Source organism: Sarcophilus harrisii, chromosome 2 (genome assembly GCF_902635505.1).
Source record: "Sarcophilus harrisii chromosome 2, mSarHar1.11, whole genome shotgun sequence".
NCBI classification, from domain to species: Eukaryota; Metazoa; Chordata; class Mammalia; order Dasyuromorphia; family Dasyuridae; genus Sarcophilus; species Sarcophilus harrisii.
In genome coordinates this window covers 507,219,364-507,241,335 of record NC_045427.1, presented here as the reverse complement: position 1 = coordinate 507,241,335, position 21,972 = coordinate 507,219,364, and the positions used below count along the sequence as shown (strand labels likewise).

General features: G+C 34.2%; 1 protein-coding gene across 2 annotated transcripts in view; it reads left to right on the top strand.

Annotated features, from left to right (window-relative positions):
* Window positions 1-21,972, top strand: part of RAB27A (RAB27A, member RAS oncogene family) — a 73,809-nt gene that overhangs the window by 47,133 nt on the left and 4,704 nt on the right. For both annotated transcript variants that reach the window (XM_031955243.1, XM_012543939.3), the window contains 4 exons: window positions 11,517-11,691; window positions 13,844-13,929; window positions 15,903-16,006; window positions 19,053-19,176. In XM_031955243.1, coding sequence (XP_031811103.1) covers window positions 11,539-11,691; window positions 13,844-13,929; window positions 15,903-16,006; window positions 19,053-19,176 — 467 coding nt within the window. In that variant the 5' untranslated portion in view covers window positions 11,517-11,538. The remainder of the gene's footprint in view (window positions 1-11,516; window positions 11,692-13,843; window positions 13,930-15,902; window positions 16,007-19,052; window positions 19,177-21,972) is intronic.

The window sequence follows — 21,972 nt, the reverse complement described above, 5'->3', positions numbered from 1 at the left end:
CTGATTTCCAGGGACCTATCTACAAAATATCTGAGAGATTTTGTATGCAGACTCTTTTCTATAGATACCTTTTGTTTTTGTATCAGATGAAATTTCCAAAACTATTTTTCTCTCCTTCCTTATCCTGAGAGTCATCCCTTAGAATCCTTCATTCAACAAGACCAAGCATCACATCATTTATGTCTGAATGTATAATATGACAAATGTTTCATATCTATAGACTCATAGTTCTCTAGGGTCAATTTTGGCCTTTATTATTATTCAACAAGCATCCAGGTGGTATAGATAGAGCACTGGATCTGTCAGGAAGACCTGGAATCAAATTTAGCTCCAGATACTTAGTAACTGTGAAATCCTAGGTGAGTCATTTAACTTTTGTCTATCTGAGTTTTTTCATTTGAAAAATGAGATTAATTATAGCATCTACCTACCTTCTTCCTGGATTGTTGTGAGGATAAAATAAGAGTGCTTTGTGAACCTTAAAATACTAGTTAATACTAGCTATTTTTAAATAATATTCCATTTTATTTCCATTTATATATATATTTATATTATATAAATTGTTTTTTTGAATAACAGCTCATCTTAAACATTTGAATTCTCTCTGAAGAGGCGAATTCAATCCACCCCCCTTTTCTCAATCTTTGTGATTCTTGTCAATTGTAAATCTTCCACTGGAATCCATCTAACATCTTTGGGAGGCTTCCCCTGGTTCTCTTGGAATTGGATGGTTATCAGTTGAGCACTTAAACTGGCTGTGAGTTACCCTTAATTTTTGCTCTTAGAGATTGATTCATTTTATTGTCCATCATGCAGCTTTCTGATGAAATTTGGGATGCTAGATTGGCAATACATTGTAACCTTCACAAACCATATTCCTCTCCGTCACCTTTTGAGTTATTGCTTTCCTATATTGCTAAGCCTTAAAAAGCAAGAGATATAACTTGGCCCTTTGACAGCAAATACTAGTTACACAAAAGATAATTACAAATACCTGAGAGGGAATAACTATCAAGCAGAGAGCAGAAATAGAAAGCAGAGCAGTTATACAAATTTGAATATTACAGACTGAATAAGGTCTCCTCTTGGGAATCTCCAAAGAATTGTCTGAAGTTTCTGGTGGAAGGGAAAGAAACTGGACCTGATGGAGCATATAGGCTTTCCCCTTTATGTCTGTCTTCCAAAGTCTCTTATTCTCTCTGGATTTCTCCCTGAAGAGGCTTTGGAACCATGTGTTTTTTCTGAAAGCAGCAAAAAAGTGATTTCTACCAGGCTCTCATAGTGTTATCCTCTTTACCAAAAAGGAGAATCTTATGAAATGAATTAGGCTTGAAATTCAAATTAAATCTATATATGGTCTCTTTTATCTTTCCTCACTATTGTTTCTACTTAGTAATTTTATTTAGGCTCCTTTTAATTTTTAGTTTCTCCTTACCCTTACCCTCCCAAGAGCAGGTTCAACTTTTAGGAGAATCTGGGATTTTAATACAATTTTTAGTCAGCTAACAAGCATTTAGGGACTTGATGTGTCAGACACTATGCTAAGCACTGAGGATACTAAAAAGGGCCTTCAAAGAGCTCCCATTCTAATGGGGGGGGACAATATGTAAAATAACTGTCTATTACAGTATAAATGGGAAGAGGGGAGAAAGCATCTACAAAAAAAATGAGTGTTTATTGGCAAAAGGAGAGTGGTGGGATTGTTTTTGTTTTTTATTTCTAGTGCTTCCTTCAACTCCACATATAGTTAAATGTGGAGAAATATACACACTCTGGGGTTTGTATCAAACCAGAGGGAATGAAGCAGTGCTTAGTTTTCTTTGGGATAAATGGAGAAATGGAGCTAACAAATGTCCTTCTCCCTTAATCTTGTCAGGGACTGACTAGCCAAAGAAGGTTGTAGAAAAGGGTATGATTAAAGTAAAGACTTGTTACTTTTAGGGAGCAGAGAAGAACCAGTTAGGTTCCCTTCCTACTCCCCCCCCCCCCACAAGCTGAGGTATAGAAACTCAAGAAGTCCTGGTGCTTCAAGACTAAACAGTCAAGCTGTGAAAACCAAAATAGCATCTATTCCTTCTCAGTTTTAAATCTGCAGAGCCTTTTAAAAACTCTCTACTGTTTCTTAGTGATTTCAAGAAGGGTTCCTGGTGCTGAAGGGAAATTATAATAAATCGGGATATAAAACATAATTCAAGTTTGGAAAAATCACTTTATAGCTAAGATAAATAAAGATAGCTCTTCCATCATAAGTAGTTAGGGATTCAGTTTTAATTTAATGGAGACCAATCATTGGATACTGGAGGAAACTTCAATTAAGATAGCTTCTTACTCTAGTAAGCAGCAAAGCTTGTGAGATAGATGTATTAGAGACACTGGATGGCCATCAGTTGAAACATAAGTGTAAAGAGAATTATAAAATTAACTATGAGAACGTTGGTTTTTACAGACTGTAAAACTAGGAGAATTGGCTTGCTGGCTTTTTTTTCTCCTTTGTAAATTTGCTCTTGTAGCATTTGAGAGTTGGAAATTAGACCTCAGAGGTCATGTAGTCCAACCTTTATGTGACAAAATTCCACCTCTAAAAACATTGCCTCTCAAAATAAAATTGCCAACAAATAGTCATCTGGTCTTTACTTAAAGTTCTATTTTTCACTTAGCCTCACTCTGTATAAAACACATCTAATCTCTTTTCTATAGAGAGACTTTTCCTTCAGATACATCAAATATGGAAGAAGACTAACTCTCCTAGTCTTTTTTCCAATGGATCCTCCTGTGAGGTGATCTAATTGTTTCATCAGCAGTTGTTTTTCTGTCATGGATTTCTTTGGTTGCCTAGTAAATTTTGTGAACTACTTCTCAGAATAATGTTTATAAACACCAAAAATGAAATACATAAAATTACAAAAGAAACCAGTTATATTGAAATAAAGATGTAATTTTTTTTTCTTATCCAAATTCATGGATCACCTGAAATCTGTCTTAAGAACTCTTAGTCAAGATGCTATCCAGCTTATTTGTGGCTTCTAGAACACAATACTCCATAGGTGGACTGACCAGGCCACAAGATTACAATATTTAAAGCTGGAAAAAAATCTTAGTTATTATGTAAGAAAAGTCCTTTATTTTACAGATAAAGAAACCAAGGTCCAGAGAAATGAAATTACTTGTTCAAAGTCACACAGTAAATAAATAAAAATTATAGAGCAAGGATTTTAACCAATGTTTCCTGACTCTTTCCATTCCAGTCAGTTCTCTTTCCATGGTACCACACAGAGTACCCCCTTCACATCACTGTTGATCCATATTGAGCTTCCAGTCCCCTTATACTTTCATATTAATTTAGATTATTTGTTTAGATTAATGACTGCCAATGCTGTATTTGTGAAGCTGATTTTTAAAATCCAAGTATGGGGCTTCACAGTGATCTCTATATAAAATTTCAATTTGTTCTAGCTGATATGTGGTCTTTTTGGATCCTAAGTGATTTAACTTTTTAAAGTTTTCCTTTTAGCATTGAAGTTTAGTGACTACTGAAGTTTAATTATAAAGCTACTCATTTTGATTTGATAAAAATTGAGACTTTTTAAGGCAAAAATAGTTCTTTCCTTCCTCCATCCCCACCCTTCTCTCTGTCTCTCTTATATTTTTGAAAGGGCAACTGTCTATTAAAACCATGTTGCTGAATCTGCCATCTAGTGGTTAAATAACTAGATTTGTGATTTCTGGGCCTTTAAAACAGGATAGAGATTAAATTCTAAGGGTGGAGATTCCACCATATTCTCTTGTTTATAGAGTTCTAGCATTTCTTCCAGTGACTCATTGGACAGGACACACATGTCTGTCCCCTGAATCTTACTAAAAAAAAAAAATACAGTTGTCTTAGGACATGCATCAAAAACTAGAACAGGATATATGTGATAGCAATTCATGTTCTTCATTTTCAAAGGATATCCTGTCTGTCAAATCATTGTCCACAGCATCTACAAATCTTTTTCTCACAATGGTGGCATCATGAAAATTGAATGTTGAGGGCCTAGTGGGGTGGATTTTGAAGAAGCATCCAAGGAAAACAAACAGCATGTTTGTTAACAAGAACACAATCTTCCATATACAGGGAATAAAATCCTGTGAAAAAACATCAGGAAGCCAGCCATTTGCCTGAATTTCACTCTTTTCTAAAGTTGTGAAGGGGATGGGAGATATTGGCCCTCTTTTCCCTTGAAGTGTATGGGGAAAGGAATGGGCTTGTAATTTGATTAGCATGGGAAATTCCTGAGAGATGAAACTCTTCTACCGTTGCAGTTAGGCATTATTTCCCTGTACAACTTACAGGCTTGAAGAGTTTCCTTGATAACTGAAATGTTAAATGATTTTGTTCAGGGTCATACATCTAGTATGTATATATATCATGCTGTGGATCCAGATCTTTCTGACTCCAGACCTAATGCTCTATCCACCATGCTTCCTAAACTGACATAAGAGGCAGAGAAGCAAGATGAAATTAATCTTATCATCCATTATCATTACATCTATCTTTAGCAATTATCCTTATCCCTTTTTTGATCTTTAATCTTTTCTTCAGTGTACTAAAAAAACATCACCAACAAACCTCTCTCCTTTCACCTCCAATTCCCCTGGAATTGTTTTTCTTTATTTCTTTAGTTCTCCTTTCCTGTCTCACTTTCCCTACAGATTAATACAGTGGATGTTATGTGGAATTGATTCTCCTCAGCTCTAAGGTCCGTGTCAGACTGTATCAGGTTTTCCTTTTTAACAAAAGATGGTCATTTCCTACTCAAGAATCTATTTTTGCTTCAGCAATAGTTACTTTTATTTGACTGAGGTCCTAAATAGCAATTCCCTTTATGACTTCCTCTTTTGAAGGATTAAATTATATCTAGGGCAAACGAAGAAGTTGTTCTTCTCTTGAGAGAGGAAGCTTTAGGAGATGTCTATTATCCCATACCATGCCTTCATGTCAGCCTTGTGATCTGTCTTCTAAATTTTTTATCTTTTCTCTTTCTGTCTAGGTTATTTGTAATATGCATATGTGTGTCTGCATACATACATGTACACATATATATTAGTATTTATATTTCAGTGGCATTATTACTTCTAATTCTGCTGCCCTTGATCATCCCATAGATGTTCTCCAAGGTAGTTCCCTTTTGGTGCTGAAATCTAGCAATACTATATCTTCATGATATATAATGGTATTCTCTTCTCTCTCTTTTTTACTAATCCTTTTTTTCTTTTTTTTTTTTTTTTGGAAAAAGGTATATGCTTTCCAGGGTTATATTCTAGTCACAAATTGTATTTACTAAATCTCATTGATAATTGAGAAAAAAATTGCCTCCTTACAATTGAATCTCAGGTTCATCACTTAATTACTTATTCTTTGTGCATTTGTATGCAGACATCTGAAGCCCTGGTGTTTTACTTCTAGTTCTTTGTTTGGATCTTATCTTTTATGAATTTTGAGTATATTCATTGCCCTTCTTCTTCCTACATTGTACACTGTAGGGAGGTTTTAAAAATTGGAATCTCTAAATTTTCTTTTTTCTCATTTATTTTTTTCCCATTACATTCAAAACAAAATTTTTTATACATGTTTTTAAAATTTGAGTTATAGGTTCTTTCCCTTAACCCCACCCACCATTAAGAAACCACATCTGAAGTTACACAAAAATGCAAATTTTCTTTAAAAAAAAACTCTGATAACTACTTCAGCATAAATGATTTCCTTTGTAGTCTTATGTATTTTGTTTTATGAATTTAAAAATAAGAATTTGTAAAGGAGTCTGTGGGGTTTATAAGATAGCCTTTTATGTATAATGTTCATTTTGGCAAAGAACTTCTGCCCCTTGTTCTCTTCTATTTTCTTCTTCTCCCTTCCTTTGGAGATCTTTGGATTATTTTTTCTGGACTCCAGGCAAATAAGTCTTACCTTACCATTCATGCCTTAGACTGTGGATGGAGTACATTTAATAAAAGCCCATCAATCCTGTATTTTGTGCCATAGTCCAAAATCTGTTGCTCAAATAATATCTTCTTTACCAGCTATTCATCTATCTTTCTTTTCTGCAATGACAACACATGATGAAAATATCACATGAGCTTTGAGGTCTTTATGTGGTTGCTTTTTTTTTTTTTGAACAAGACTCTACTTAGCAATGTTTTATAGAATCTTTCAGATAATGTTGTTTGTACTCACATGATTCTTCACAAGAGGGTAGAAAAGGCTTGAGAACTATATATTCTATGTCCCATGTCATTCCCTAGAATGATAACATATTTTTATTATTAATGCTAAACTGATACATATTTGTCACTGGAGTCCTCAGAATTTATTCATTAGGTCCACCTCTTATCTTTTCTTGCTTTGATCCTAATTGAATGATTGGATCTGTGGAACCATAATCTTTTCTTGGAGCAAAAGCTGCTGCTTCATCCTCAGAAGATCTGCCTCTATCTTTTTTGTGAAAAACTTCATATATATTACTCACATATTTGGTCTTTCTTGCTTTATTTTTCTTGTCTTATTTCCAATCTTCTGGCAGAAGTCAACATTCTTTTCTACTTCCTGAGATCATTTTTTTCTTCTTCTTCGTATTGACACTGAAGACCTTTTCTGTTATTGTTTGGTTTTTTAAGGAACACCTTCGTTCTCCCTGATAATCTAGAAAATGGACAGGATTCCTACAAGCTTCTTATTTTGAGCTTAGAGACCAGTAACTTGGAGATGGAAGAAAGATGAATATCACATATTGTATGTAGATCACTGCAAATTTCTTCCCACTCTCCTTGTTGGAAGCAAGATTCTTGGGCTTTTTATATATCTTGCTAGTAACTCTTGTGGCCAATTCCCCTAGAGAGCTGCTATGACAAGCTGTTACAGTTTAGCTATGTGACAATTCTTTTCTATGGAAGATATGTGTGGGTAGATATCTAATAAAGACATGGCTCAGATTATATGTGGCACGAATATATATCTGATCAAAATCTCCTTCTCCAAAGGAGAATGTGATTTTTGTCTTTGTGAGGAAGGAGGGTTATGCTTCGGTCTCATTCTCCAAAGAGGGTATTGGGTTACAATTATTACTGTAAATACTACAAATTAGACACAATTATACATCACATCACAATATTTAGTTTAGGGTAGCAGTCCTTGGTCATCATTGTTTTTTTGTTTCATAAACCCCATTCAACAACAACAAAGTATTGTGAATTCAAAGAATAATTTAATATTATGGATCAATATTCTTTCTTCTTATTCATAAAATGTTTATAACTACAGTGGTAACTTCAAAATAACTCAATTAAATTTTACACTACATAATTATAATTAGTAAATATGAATATCTTATTCTGTCTGTAGACAGAATTATAAAATTAATTATAAAAATTAATAAATTTTTTAGGTAGGATATTCTATAAGAATTAAAACACATCAAAATCATTGTGCATATCATCATGAACCATTGCAGAAACCAACATCACAATACTTCAAACATGCACACACATTGTGATAAAGTACAACTATAATTTGTACATAATATAATTTGGCAATTATTTATTGCTTAAGGTGCCATTAAGGAATTTTTAGCATTAACCCCTTGGATCATTATGATGAAAATCTTAGGTGTTTACAAACTTCTAAGAAGAAATCATGATTTAAGATGGGTGTTCTTCATCTAGAGCTTTTAAAAAAAATCATCATTTTTCAACATAATTTGTTTCCTCTGTAATTACATAAATATGTGGATACACACATGTAATTTTTAAAAAACCACTAACATTAAAAAAACCAAAACATTATATTGAGGAGTTCATAGGCTTCCCAAGATTGCCAGATGAGTAAGTCTATAAAAGAAAAATGGTTAAAAATCTTGATTTGGTGAATAATACATTGGGGTCCAGTTTAAATTTTACTTTCTCTGACTTGCTCAAGGAGAGGGTAATATTTGACTTGTAAATGTCTCCTAAATTGTCTCTGCCTTCAGTCTCTTAGTTCTCCAAATCAACCTACAGAGTCAGATTAATCTTCCTAAATCTATTGTTAATCGCCAGTGCTGTCAAGTTTCAGGTTGCTTACTGATTAAAGTCCAAATTCCTCAGCCTGGCATTAAGGCCTTTCATCACATGACTGCAGTTTTACCTTTCACTACTACTATTCTCATACTCTAGCCAAACTGTATTATTCACTGTTCCTCAAACACATCCCAAGCTTTTCTACTCCAAAGCCTTTGTTGCTGCATTTGCCTGGAATGTCCTCCATCTGTCTTTCACCTGTTAAACTTTCACACATTCTTAAGGCTTGAGCTCAAGATCTGTCTTCAAAACTGCCCTTGAGCTTGATTTTCTCCCCTTATATTACATATCCATCATGCCTCTTATCATAACTTGTACTATAGATTTCATATTGTATATCCCCACTATTTCATATGATCTTTACATTATAGAGTAGGAGAAAAAACATTGACTTGGGAGGGTGGGGCAGGAGAACCAAGTATCTTAACTCTGAAATTTCCCTCCTAGCTGTGTGTCCATGCTATTACACCTCTTTGATCCTCTGTTTCCATTTTGTAAAATGGAATAATATTTGTCTTTTACCTCACAGGTTTGTGAGAAGGTGTTTTGTAAATCACAAATGTTTGTTGAAATAGATTTGTTTTCCATCACATGATCCTTCTTTGTGGAAATATTGTTGCTTATCTTTTTCCTAAATGTATAAAATGAGTTAAGGACAAAGGTGAGTTGAAGAAAACTAGTATTTGCTGTCTTGTCTATTTATTTTGGGCATTTTTGAAGCAGAAGTAGATGTTTCACTGAAAAGAGGCAAATGTAAAAGGGATGGGACATCAAGTTTTAAGATTTAAGGATCTAATTTTTAAATTTCAAATTTCAAAAAACAAGAAACTTATTTTAGGCTTTTTAGGGCCAAATGTGATATTATAATTGCAGAATATTAGAATATTGCTACTAAAGTGTTCTTTTATTTTATAATGTAATAGTTTTATGATTGTGATAAGAGATGTGACATCTTTTGAGGGAAAGAACCAGTGGCCCTATCATGTATTAGTGGTTTGCCACACCTCTGTATACAGAAGCTATACCAGTTAAATAGAAAACCATTACAGTCATAGTATCATAATTCATATTATATAAATAGATTTACAAATGTTTGCAAAGGCTCTGCCCTTGTAGGCAGCCCAGTGGTATGAGAAATAAGATGCAAGATAGCTGAACAGCCTGGAGCTATTGGTAGCTCCATACCTACTCACATACATAGCATGTATGTCCAGGAGCACATTGGAGTCGAGCAAAGATTCAGTATTCAGGTAGGGGAAGTTTTGGTTAAGTGTTTGTACCTGAACCTTGATGAGAGGGAGTGGAAAAAAGAGGAAAAATTTGTAGTTTTTCTGTATATTGGAAGGAATAGCTGTAGCTGAGATAAAAAGGGAAAATAACAATCTGAATACCTAAATTTTAACGAGAATAGAAAACTGAAGTAATTACAGAAGAGAAAAAGATTATAAAAATAAGTATTCTGGTGGAAAGGGGTGGGGAATATCAAACAAGGGGAAAAATTAACCTTTAGAGCATTTTCTTCATAGAATCTCTATGTATGATTTATATGTTTATATGTTATATAGAAGGTAGACATGTTGAAGATGGGATAGGATTAAGATTATTCCCTGAATTTCATGTGGGTTTTCTGTGTGGGAGACATAAGGATAAAGAAAAGTAAGCCATCCTAAAGTAAAGTTCAGTTGAATTTCCAAATAGATTGATTTTTGTAATTTTGGACTTTCAATGTACTTTGGAGAACAAAAACATCTCATACAAATGAATAATTATAATGAAGAAGAAACAGCCGTTCTTTTAAAAAAGAATTTCCAAGTAAAGTAAATGAGATTCAGTCTTACATGATATGTAAGCCTTCTTGGAAGAATAATAAAAAAATATAAAGGAGAAAATAATTTTTTTTTCTTCTAATCACACAGTCACTAAAGCCTCTGTCTTTATCTCACTCTCCCCACTTCTTCCCTCATGAATCAAACCTAGAACTAGAATCTCAGGCCTAATTTGTAGTGGTAATCTTCCAAGAAGATGAGTTTTTCATACCATCTTCTGGAGTATGTGTAAAGGGTCACTGACCTTTGATGCACAGTAGTGCACAAGTGGGGAAAAAAATAATCTGAGTGCATAATTTGGCTTGATTTAGATTTATCTCTCATGAGAATTTGTAATCCTGTTGTAATTTAAAAACCCAACTGAATAGAATAGAAATTATACTAGTATAGAACTTTATAGTTTGTCAACTGCTTTGTTATCCTAACTCATTTATCTAGGTTTTAATGGTTTTGACAAAGCATTTTGTAATCTCATTGGATCTTTTCATAAACCCTATGAAATTAGTAATTAAAATATTGTACACACCTGAAAGATGGTAAAACTGAGGATAAATGTCTTACTTAAAATCACACAGATTGCCATCGGTGGGTGTAGAATATGTGCCTATGGCTTCTGATTTTATGTGTAATGCATATTGGACCATACCAGTTGTTATTCAGATATGCATGAAAGATTTTCCAAAACTTAAAATATAGCTTTGGGAGACTCTCTTTGATGGGAGATGAAAAGGGGGGAAAATTGGACACACTTGCAGGTGATAATATCAAGAGTTTTATTTTTTAGTTTCTTCATTATGCCTATCCCTTCTCTGGGAATTTTCTCTTTTCCTTATTTCTGTTTCTTTTCCCTGTTCATTGGTGCTGTCACTTTTAACACTCTATGGCTACTGTCCCCTTGTGGGTAAATCACTTAACCTGTCTGTGCTTTCTATTTCCTTATCTGTGAAAAATGATGATAATAATCACTATTTCATGGGGTCATTTGTGAGGATAATTTTGTAATCCATATATGAATCCTCATGAGAACATGAGTTATAATTTTATATCTTTTAACTTTTTATTCTGATTGAATCAAAGCATGTTTATTATATTGTTAAATAAAAAACTTCCTGCTTGCACAATAATTGACATATTTCATATGTGTATGAAATACACACACATATATACATATATCCAGATATATATATATATATATATATATATATATACACACACACACACACACATAAACACATACATATATCCATACACACATATTCTAGATTAGGTAAGATCTCAAAAGCCGAGGTATTGTTTCTTTCCTATTCTTTTAGAGTAGAGATAGGGAACCTTTTTTCCTGCCAAGAAAAATGGCCTGCCAAGGGCCATTTGGATATTTACAACATCATTCAAGGGCCATACAAAATTATCAACATAAAGAACTCAAACATTGGGTATTGCTGTTGCTAGCTCTCAGCTCATCATCTGCAGTTGCCTTAGCAAGTTCTCCAGCTTTAGAGCTAAACACATACTTGGTTGTAAATAGACGTTGTTGAATCTACTTAGTCTTGTCTTTGGATATAGATACTAACATTTTTTCTTGTGCTTTGTATTTTGAAGGTAAACTACTGTGTTTTTCATTATGTCTGATGGAGACTATGATTATCTCATCAAGTTTTTAGCCTTGGGTGATTCTGGAGTTGGGAAGACCAGCTTACTTTACCAGTATACAGATGGCAAATTTAACTCCAAATTTATCACAACAGTAGGCATTGATTTCCGGGAAAAGAGAGTGGTAAGTTCCCGATCCTTGTCTGTGGTATTTAGAAATGCAATCTCTGAGTAAACATTTAGGATTTACTTGTATTACTTTGTTGACTTTGGAGACATGGGGAGAGAGCAGAGGTTGGCATCTCAAAGCAAAATAAATAAATAAATAAATACAATAAATTTGAGCAAGACTATAAAAAAAAAATCCATGAATATAGCCATAAAGACAAAAGCTACTAATTGAAGAAGCATGGGAACAGGAATTAAGAGAGTAAGATCCCACAAGCAATTTATTTTAGGACCCTCAGCAAATCATTTTTTGAGCCTCCTTTTCCTCATATGTAAAAATTAAAGAAGGTAGTTTGACTAGATGTTCTTTAACCAATGCCAACATTCTCTAAATGATTTGCTTTTATCATAAACATTTTTGGCTTCTGTATCTGAAATTATGGGTCTGACTTTACTGAAGAAGCATTTATTAACATTTATGTACTATTATCATTTATAAGAAATCATCACCAAAATAAAACATGATGTTGTTGATACTACCATCAACAATTATGATATACATGAATAATTTTCAAATAATATTGTTTTCACTGACAAAATATTTATTTAGTTGGTCACTCTATTAATTCTTGTCACTTGCTCCAAGAACTTTGTCTAATGAACAAATAAAATATGTACACAACAGCAAAATAACGTTTTGGTCATGTATACTTATTCTGTATCTAATTTATATTTTAATGTACTTAACATCTACTGGTCATCCTGCCATCTGGGGGAGGGGGTGGGGGGTAAGAGGTGAAAAATTGGAACAAGAGGTTTGGCAATTGTTAATGCTGTAAAGTTACCCATGCATATATCTTGTAAATAAAAGGCTATTAAATAAAATAAAATAAAATATGTACACAAATAACAGCATATGAAACAAGATATTTGGAAGTCATTTGGAAGATCAGAGGAGGAAGAAATTCATATGAATAGAAGTGATCTAGGGAAAGTGTAAGGCATCTATGCTGGAACTTGGAAGTTTTGATATTATAATAAATATTTCCATTTGGGAAATATGAAGTTTTATATCTATATCTCAAGGAGTATTTTTTAAAAATTAGTGACAGTCCCATCCTCAGAGTTCTCATAACTCTGGGGTCCTATTGTCTAGTTGCCCATCAACAGCAGCAATATGAGCTGTGCCATGGTGGCACAAGGCATCTTTCATTCCAGCAATTGTTGATGCTTTTTAAAGAAGTTCTGAGATTCTACTTTACCAGAAGGAGAAACCATAAAAGCTTGACCCTTGATTCCTTTCTTATCCCTAGGGTGAATAAGAATTTTTTTTTAAATTCAAATCCTATAATTTTATTGTGCAAAAAAAAAAAAAAATAACCCCAACCCCAAAGCCACCAAACCTCACCTCCCAAACCACGAGGGTGGGGGGATGGGAAGGGGGCGATAAAGAAGGGGAGGAACAAAAAAAAATTCCAAATTCCTAACTCAAAGATGGTTATTTTTGAAATTTAATATACAACACCACAGGAAGAGAATAGGGTGGGGCCTTCTCTGAAATGGGGGACTTAGCTGTCCCCTTTCCAGCAGGTTCATCAGTTTTAAGGGGATCTCCATAAACAGGGAGCTTTTGATAAGACAGCAAGCTTGCAAGTGTCTGCTAGGTAGTACTCCCCTATTATTTCTATCCCCCACCATATTACTGCTCCACAGAGAAAAGAAGAATATGTCTTTTGAGGATTGGGATTTTAAAGGGGACATGGGCTCATAAGTTCAGTTTTTATCACCCTGATCAGGTTAGTTAGAAAGCTTAATTTTTAGTAGGGTTCCTCAAATGTATCCTCGGGGAAAACAAATGTCATCTCTTCCAGCCCCTTTCATTTATGAGCAATGATGAGGCCTAAAGAAGGTTAAATGTTGCTCACAGTCTTACCCATAGTATCAGAATAAGGATCTCTAACTTATTATATTGTATTAAATGTTAATCTCAGTATTTAAGTCTTTTAGTTAAAAGGGGTTAACAACTCCTTTTAGTTGGTGTTTTTAATTGTGATTCCCAAGGGGAACTGGATATCCTTCAGATTTTGCTCTTGTTCTTGGTACTTGTTTACTGTTCACCAAAGATGTGTTTTGTTTCCCTGTTTTTTTTTTAAATTTACCTCTTCTAGGTATATAGGGCCAATGGACCAGATGGAGCAATTGGCAGAGGTCAGAGAATCCACTTGCAGTTATGGGACACAGCAGGGCAAGAGAGGTGAGGCTTGCACCAGTTATAGGAGGAACACAAAACAAGCAATGATCTATAGACAATCACATGATCAGAGAACTGGCCAGTTACCTGATATATATTTGGGCAAAAAATATTCTGCCAATTAAACAGGAAATTTATCAGACTGACGTGAGAATGATGGTTTTGTTTTCTATAAGTCTAAAGGGAAAATAATCTTTTTAAAAATTTATTCCTTTTCTTACAGACATTTTATATTAACATATTTCCCCCTAACACTATTTCCTTTATTTCTTCTTGCTAATGGGGTCTTTTGTATATGTGGTTGCATCATTAAGACTCACCTGCTGAAGTTCTAGGTGGGTCTCCCTATCAGAATCTAGAGACCAACAGGAATAGTCCACGTAGCCTTGGCAGGATATTGCTTTCAGTTCATATCTGACTTCTGTTATCTCTCTGAGCCTACCTGCCTAAGATTTTATTGAATATGAGAAACAGCTGTTTTTAATGTTTGAGTGATAGCTATTTGAAATCAATATTTGAGGAAAACCCAGCACACCTGGTTGGATGACTTAAATTTACTTTACTTGAGTTCCTAGAAGCCTGGTGTTTGAGATGGGGGGGGGGGGGCAGGAGATGGGATGTGAGAGTTTTATGTTGCTCCAAGTTTTGGGAGAGAGAATAGGTGAGGTTAGTGACTGAGTCATTGTTACTCTCCAGTCTTAGGGACAGTACCCTTTAGGAGAAGCTTGAAATTAGAGGCCAGAGGACCCATCGTGGCAGTGAGAAATAGTGGAAAATATGTTGTAAAGGAGAGACATGGTTTAGAATTCTGCCTCAGTACTTAGCTATGCGACTATGGCCAAGCCTCTTATTAATCCTTCTGTCTCCTTCTGAACCTCAATTTTCTTAACTGTAAGATTGGGATGATACCTGTGGAATCTACCTCACAAAACTGTTGGAGACTTCGAGATTAAAATATGTAGGGGGCTTTATAAAACTTAATAGAACTTTTGTGGGTGTTAGTATTTTGTTGTAAGGTTACCCTAAAGTTTTAAAAACAACAATATTTAGTATTTTAGTATTTATTTGGTATTTATAAATAGTACTTTAAAATTTGCAAAATATTTTGGATGTTATCTCACTTTATCCTCATAATCACTCTAGAAGGAAGGTGCTTTAATTATCCTAATTTTACAGATGAAGAAATTGAGGCTGAGATTAGTCAAGTGGCTATCCTAGTGTTACACAGCTAGTGAAGATCTAAGACAGGATTTGAGTTTAGGTTTTTCCAAGTCCAGCTTTCTGACTTTTAGTATATGTGTATAATATATATAATATGTGTATATGCCTATAATATACACACAAATACATTTTAAGGATATGTATGGTGTATAGAAAACTCACTTCAGAGTGAGAAGGAAAACTTGGGTTCAAATCTTGCCTATGATATTGGTTTTGAGATCCTGGGCAAGTCACTTAGTCTAAACAACTATTCAAGACTTATTAACTTCAGAGGTGTGTTGATAGAGGAAATTACCCACCAGGAGCTTCTTCTAATGAAATCACAGATCCAGTAAAAACAAACAAACAACAAAACATTAAATTTAAAAATATACACAAGTATTTCTTTTATAACATGACTGACATGGAAATATGTTTTCATATGATCATACATGTATTATAGGTTATATATTATATGATTATACATCTATTTATATAGGTTATACATCATATATGTATAACCTACCTAAAATTGCTTGCCTTCTCAACAAAGGGGGGAGGTAAGGGAGGGAGAAAATTTGGAATTCAAATTAAAAAAAAATTATTCATGGTTTTGTCATAAATTATTGGGTAATCTATGGGCTCTGGAATTAGTTTTTGTTATTTCTGTTAAGTGATTGACTGAGTTACCTCACCTTTGTATAGGGACCATTAATTTTTAAAAAGTAGCTGGTTCTCATGAGGGGATCACTAAAGTTTTGCTTTTGTGTTCCTAGATTTCGTAGCCTGACTACTGCATTTTTCAGAGATGCTATGGGTTTTCTTCTCCTTTTTGATCTTACCAATGAGCAAAGTTTTCTCAATGTCCGAAACTGGATAAGTAAGTACTTTTTTCATCTCTATAGTCTCTTTTAAAAAATGTAACTTAGAGAAATTTGCTTTTGAGTTCAGTTTGTAATTTGTCAGATAAAAGAAAAAATGCTTTAATAAGTTACATTTTTTCCTTTATCTGACTTTCAATAATTGTTCTTTCCTTCCCTAGTTAGAAGAATCATAGAAATGTAAGAAAAAGACTTTGAGATATCATGTAATCTGTGTTGTAGTTTTTTTAAGTTAGAATTGAACCTAGACTATGATTAGAAAATAAGACTATGACTCATTTAAAAAGATTCCATTTAAAAAGATTTTCTGCCCTTCCTATTTTTTGTTATCATGGTTAATTGAATGTTAGGTATATTTTTTCTGTTATTCTGATTGTTTTTTAAATAGTTCTCAAGACTGTAGGATATGTTGGAATTTAAAAAAAAATCAATATTGCTATAATATAGCACATAGTAGTTAGAGAGTTGGCTAGCAAGATATGATTCAAGTGATGGCTTTGACATATTGGATGTGCAACCTCAAGCACAGCCATTTCTCCTCTTAATTTCTCAGAAGCCCAGTCAATTTTGAGATTATAAATTACAGAACAATGAATGTTTTTGGATTGCTGGAGGGAGCTTTCTCACTGGGATTTCTCCACTTCACTTGAATGAACTTCACTCCATCCACTTCAATAAAGCTCTGAAGTTCTGAAACAAATCTGTTTCATATTATGAGGAAAAAAATAAAACTTCAAACATATTTACTTTGCATGATTTTGTGAGATGGTAATAAAATTATTGGACACCTATGTGGCAAAGTGAATCGAGCATTGGACATAGAATGAGGAAGACTTATCTTCCTGAATTCAAAATCAGCCTCAGATACTGACTAGCTATGTGACTCTGAATGTGCCATTTAACCCCCATTTGCCTCAGTTTCCTCATCTGTAAAATGAGCTGGGGAAGAAGATGGCAAACCACTCCAGAATCTTTGTCAAGAAAACCCCACAAAAGGTCACAAAGAGTCAGATGGGACTGAAAACAACTGAATAACAGCAGCAATGGGTGTATTAGTGTCCAGACTATATGAATTGACTCCTAAGGTATGACACTATCTTAGTGATTCTAGGCAAGTGCCCAGCCCTTTCCAAACTCATTTTCTACTGGAGATAATTCTTAGGTGTGGGACATAAAGTGAAAGGGATCTTAGAGATCATTTAGAGGTGATACATTCATTCAATATTTACTCATTATTGATTATTCAGAGGTATTCTGTTCCTGGTGTTGGGATGGGATGTGGGTACATTATTTCTCTATCTGGCTTAGCCCTTTGCAAATAATGCTGGTTCCTTTTGGAATCAATAGGTAAGAGGTAGGATGGGGCCATTTATGACATGGTTGTAGTTAATCTGAACCAATTCTCTCATGATTATTTTGAGGTTTTTAGTACAAAATAATAAAATGGGTTCTTCAGAGAACATTTGAATATTATAAATTCTGTCCTATCCTAGATATATTATATATCTATATACTATATATATGGAGTATTTTCAAAAGTCCTATAACTTCAATGTTAGTGTATATAAATCTCAGCTAAACTGCTTCAAATCCCATTACTTTCTTTTCTTGGTGGGAACTCGGACATAGAAAGTTTATGTTGCAAGTACATGTATGACACATGTCATTATTAAATATTAGATTTCACAACAATATATATTTGTATTCTTTGTCAATTAATAAGGATTTAAGTTCCTAGCACAGGGTTGTTCTTAACTGTTCTTTGAAGAGGACCATGACATCAGGGAGGTGATGCTTTGGATTTAAGCGAGGGAGAGCTGTGTGAGGTCATGGTTCTTAGAGATGGCAAAGGCTTAGATAAGGTCCTTGCCTAGAAAGATAATCTAGTGAGAAGGACAAAATATGCACTCAAAACACTTAAGGATAAAAGACAATTTTTTAAACATTGTATTATGTTATACAAAGGCAGCCTGGCGTAGCTGAGTGCTAGCTTGGTGACCAGATGACCTTGTTTCAAATCCTTCCCTGTTCAGTTGTGTGTCGCTTTATATCTCAAGAAATTACATGGAATTTCACTGTCATGGATGGTCTGCAATCTGCCCTGATAGAGAAAGTTCCTCCTGAATGTCCCACACTGATAAAGTTGTAGGACCTTTATGTATTCTTCTATGTTCAGAATATTACATTAATGAGATTGGAGAAGAGTGATCATTAGAATGACACAAAAGAGGGAAGGGAATTTGAAAAGAAGTTGAGCAATATAATAAAAGAATACAAAAATGGAGAAAAAGAGAACAAAAATGAAGTAAAGAAGAGAGGAGGGAAGAGGGAACATTTTGGTTTGAAAGAAAATGTGGCAATGAAAGTATTAGTAAAGTGTCATTTTTTAAAAAAAAAAGCTTTGTTATTTGGGAGATTGTGTGCTTGGCTAGTTGACATTATTACATGGTTTAGTTGATTTTCCCTTGTGTCTAGATGTAAGGCAGCAACCATGAAAAAACCTATAAACACAAGGGATAAGAATTGTAGTTATTTTAGCCTTCTAGAATTCCTGAAGGTTCTTTTTGACTCCATGATTTATTTCATTGCTGTCTGTGCCTGTTAATTCTCTCCTTCCCAATGAAATCCTGTTGTTTGTCCTAGAGTTAATGGGAAAGATTTATAGTGGGAAACAAGAAAATACAGTGCAGGAAAAAATTCAGACAAAGTCATTTTTATTTGCTGTAATAAAAACTTTGAGGATGACTATCAAAACATTTTTAAGTTTGGAGCAGTAGATAGACATTGCTCTCAGCATCTATTTTTTTTAAACCATTTACCTAATAAGAGTATAAATTTCTCTGTGTGTTGGGAAGAGAAGAGGAAGTTTGAAAAAATTTAACCCTTCATCCAATATTTGTAAGATATAGGATTTACTTAAGTAAAATTATTTTGTTCTAGTTTCCATCCTAGAATTTTACTATTTAATGACTATTTTAGATCTTAAGCTGTTTTCATTATTATGGACCTATAACCACTTCTTGCATTTATTTTTTCTATTGACAGGCCAACTCCAAATGCATGCATATTGTGAAAGCCCAGATGTAGTGCTCTGTGGTAATAAAAGTGATCTGGTGGATCAGAGAGTAGTAAAAGAAGAGGATGCTAGGGAACTTGCTGAAAAATATGGGTAAGTTTTTTGTGACAAGATAAGGAAACTTGGGTTTTTAAAAGGTGCCATAAGGAGGCTCAGTAAAAACTTGCTATAATGTTGACTTTTGGAATCATCAGACTACATGTTTTACCTTCAGAGACCACAGTTCCCATATTTTTAGATTATCCAATGTTCAAAATGGGGCTGTAATTGCTCCTACTTTTCCCCTTGGGCACATACAGGAAACTCTTATGGAACGAGGGTACTTTCTGTTTCTCTGGATCAAAGGAATCCCATCTTTTACTAAAATGAGTCAAAATTGAAAGTGCAAGGGCCGAAGAGATTCAATCAAGCCTCCTACCATGACCTTGGTTTTACAGTCCAGACTGTCTTTCTTCTTAAATTATCTCCATTTACATCATATAGATTTTGTTGTCCATAGTTATTTACATGTTTCCCTCATTAGAATGTACACTTCTGGAGCACAGGGACTTTTTGTCCTTTGTATTCCTAGTGTTTGACATGGTACCTACTATTCAGTAAATACATAGAATTTACATGTCATATGTTCTATGAGCAAAGCAGAATTGAAGTAGTTCAGAAGAATTGAGAGATATGCAAAGTTACATCCCAAATGTTCACTGGGACTATTTGTGTCTGACTTGTGGAAGAGTATTCTGAGTTTGTTTTGGTCTGATCAGCCTCAGTCTGGCACATGAACTTGACTCTAACATAGTGGTATCATTTTGTTCCTCTTGAAGGACAAAATACAACTTACATGCTAATTGAATGACTGACTAGACTTGGTGAGGGAGAGGAGTTGGGCTAAGTGTTCAGGATGAACGGAAGGGAGAAGATATTGGAGAAAGGGAAAATGGATAGGAAGAATCCTTTTTATTGCTTATGATGTATTAATATGATGGATATTTTCTCAGCAAAATATTTTCTCAGTTTCTGGTCTATCTTAGTGAGTAGCCAGGACTTTATAGATTGGATTTTAGAGGAGTCATTTGTTACTTGTTTATGAAAGGATCAACCAAAAAAAAAGTTGACTTTTCATTGATGAAAGTCTCAGATTTCTTTCAATTCAATAGAAAGATCCACCTGAGTGTGACAATGCAGAGACTAAAGAGGTGTGTGTGTGTGTGTGTGTGTGTGTGTGTATGTGTGTGTGTGTGTAGAAATTTTAGTACAAAGTTAAAGACTAAAATAGGAATTTTACTCTGTCAATACTTCATTCTTTTTTTTTTTAATTAAAGCTTTTTATTTACAAAGCATATACATGGGTAATTTTTCCAACATATTGACCCTTGCAAAACCTTTTTGTTCCAAATTTTCCCCTCCTTTCCCCCATCCTCTCCTCTACCTGGCAGGTAGTCCAATAAATATGTTGAAATACATGTTAAATCCAATATATGTATATATATATATATATATATATATATATATATATATATAGTTATCTTGCTACACAAGAAAAATCAGATCAAGAAGGAAGAAAAAGAGAAACTGAGAAAGAAAACAAAATGCAAGCAAATAATGTGAGAATGCTATGTTGTGGTCCACACTCTCTTCCCACAGTTCTCTCTCTGGGTGTAGATGGCTCTCTTCATCACTGAACTGGTTTGAATCATCTCATTGTTGAAGAGAGCCATGTCCATCAGAATTGATCGTCGTATAGTCTTTAATAATTCATTCTTTGCTCAATTTATTCTTGGAATAAAGCAGAAACTACTTGGAGGAAGTGTGCCAAGAAGCTGTAGGAGATAAGGTTCGGTAAGCAGCATGTTTAGACTGTAGGACTATAATTTTTAAAATCAATTCTTTGATTTTATTGGTATAGAGAATTCCCTCTAGTACAGATTGAGATCCTGTAACTAACAGACTGAGTGACTTGTGAAAGGTCATATAGTCAATAGGTGTCAGAGACTGGGCTTGACTTTTTTTTCCTGTCTTTGAGAGATTAGCTCTTAATCCACCATGCCAGATTACCTCATGAATATTAGTTTATGGAATGTGGATTTTGTTCTGGTGCAGATTTTTGAAGCAGGTTTTTGAAGGTTTTTGAGCAGGAAGTGATGTGAAATTGGAGTTTTGTTTTGTTTTGTTTTTAAGGAAGATTAGTTTGGGGGGAATGCCTAGCATAGGTAGGAAGGATGAAAGCCTGGAGTAGGAAAACCAATTTGGAGTTGATTATTGTAATATAGGCATGAAGATTTAGATTAAGAGAAATGAGGTATAAGAAAAGGCTACTGGATTTTATAATTATGAAGTCATTAATAGTTTGAATGATTTAAATAGACTGGTGAATATGGTAGTCAACTTGCAAAGGGTTAAGGAGAAAATGGATGGCAAAAATAGAGGCAGTGAAGGAAGGAGCAAAATAATCTACAAGGTCCTTCCAAGGTCAATGATTCATTACTATTGTAATGGTTGGTCAGAGGGGAGGTCAAGCAGGTTTTATTGTTGTATGGAAGAGCTGTGTATGTTTGGAGAGAAAGAAAGAAACATCTAGAGAAGATGAAAATATTGGGTGGAATGATATGGAAAGGTAAGAGATAAACATGGCAGAAAGGACCATCACAAATCTAGAATGGAGGTTTTAAGAGTAGCATGCTCCTCATACATTCTGTTAGGTCCCTTGAACATGCTTGAGAGGATTGATGTAGAGAAGTGTATCTTGGGTAACACTGAGGATGGCTAGGATATCATTAATAGGGTTAATTACTGAGGTTGGGGATAGTGCATAGAGAAGAAGGAATTGAATCTAGATTTAGAAGAGCCAACAGAGGTGGTACTCTAGGGAAATACGTCATGAATAAAAGATTGGCA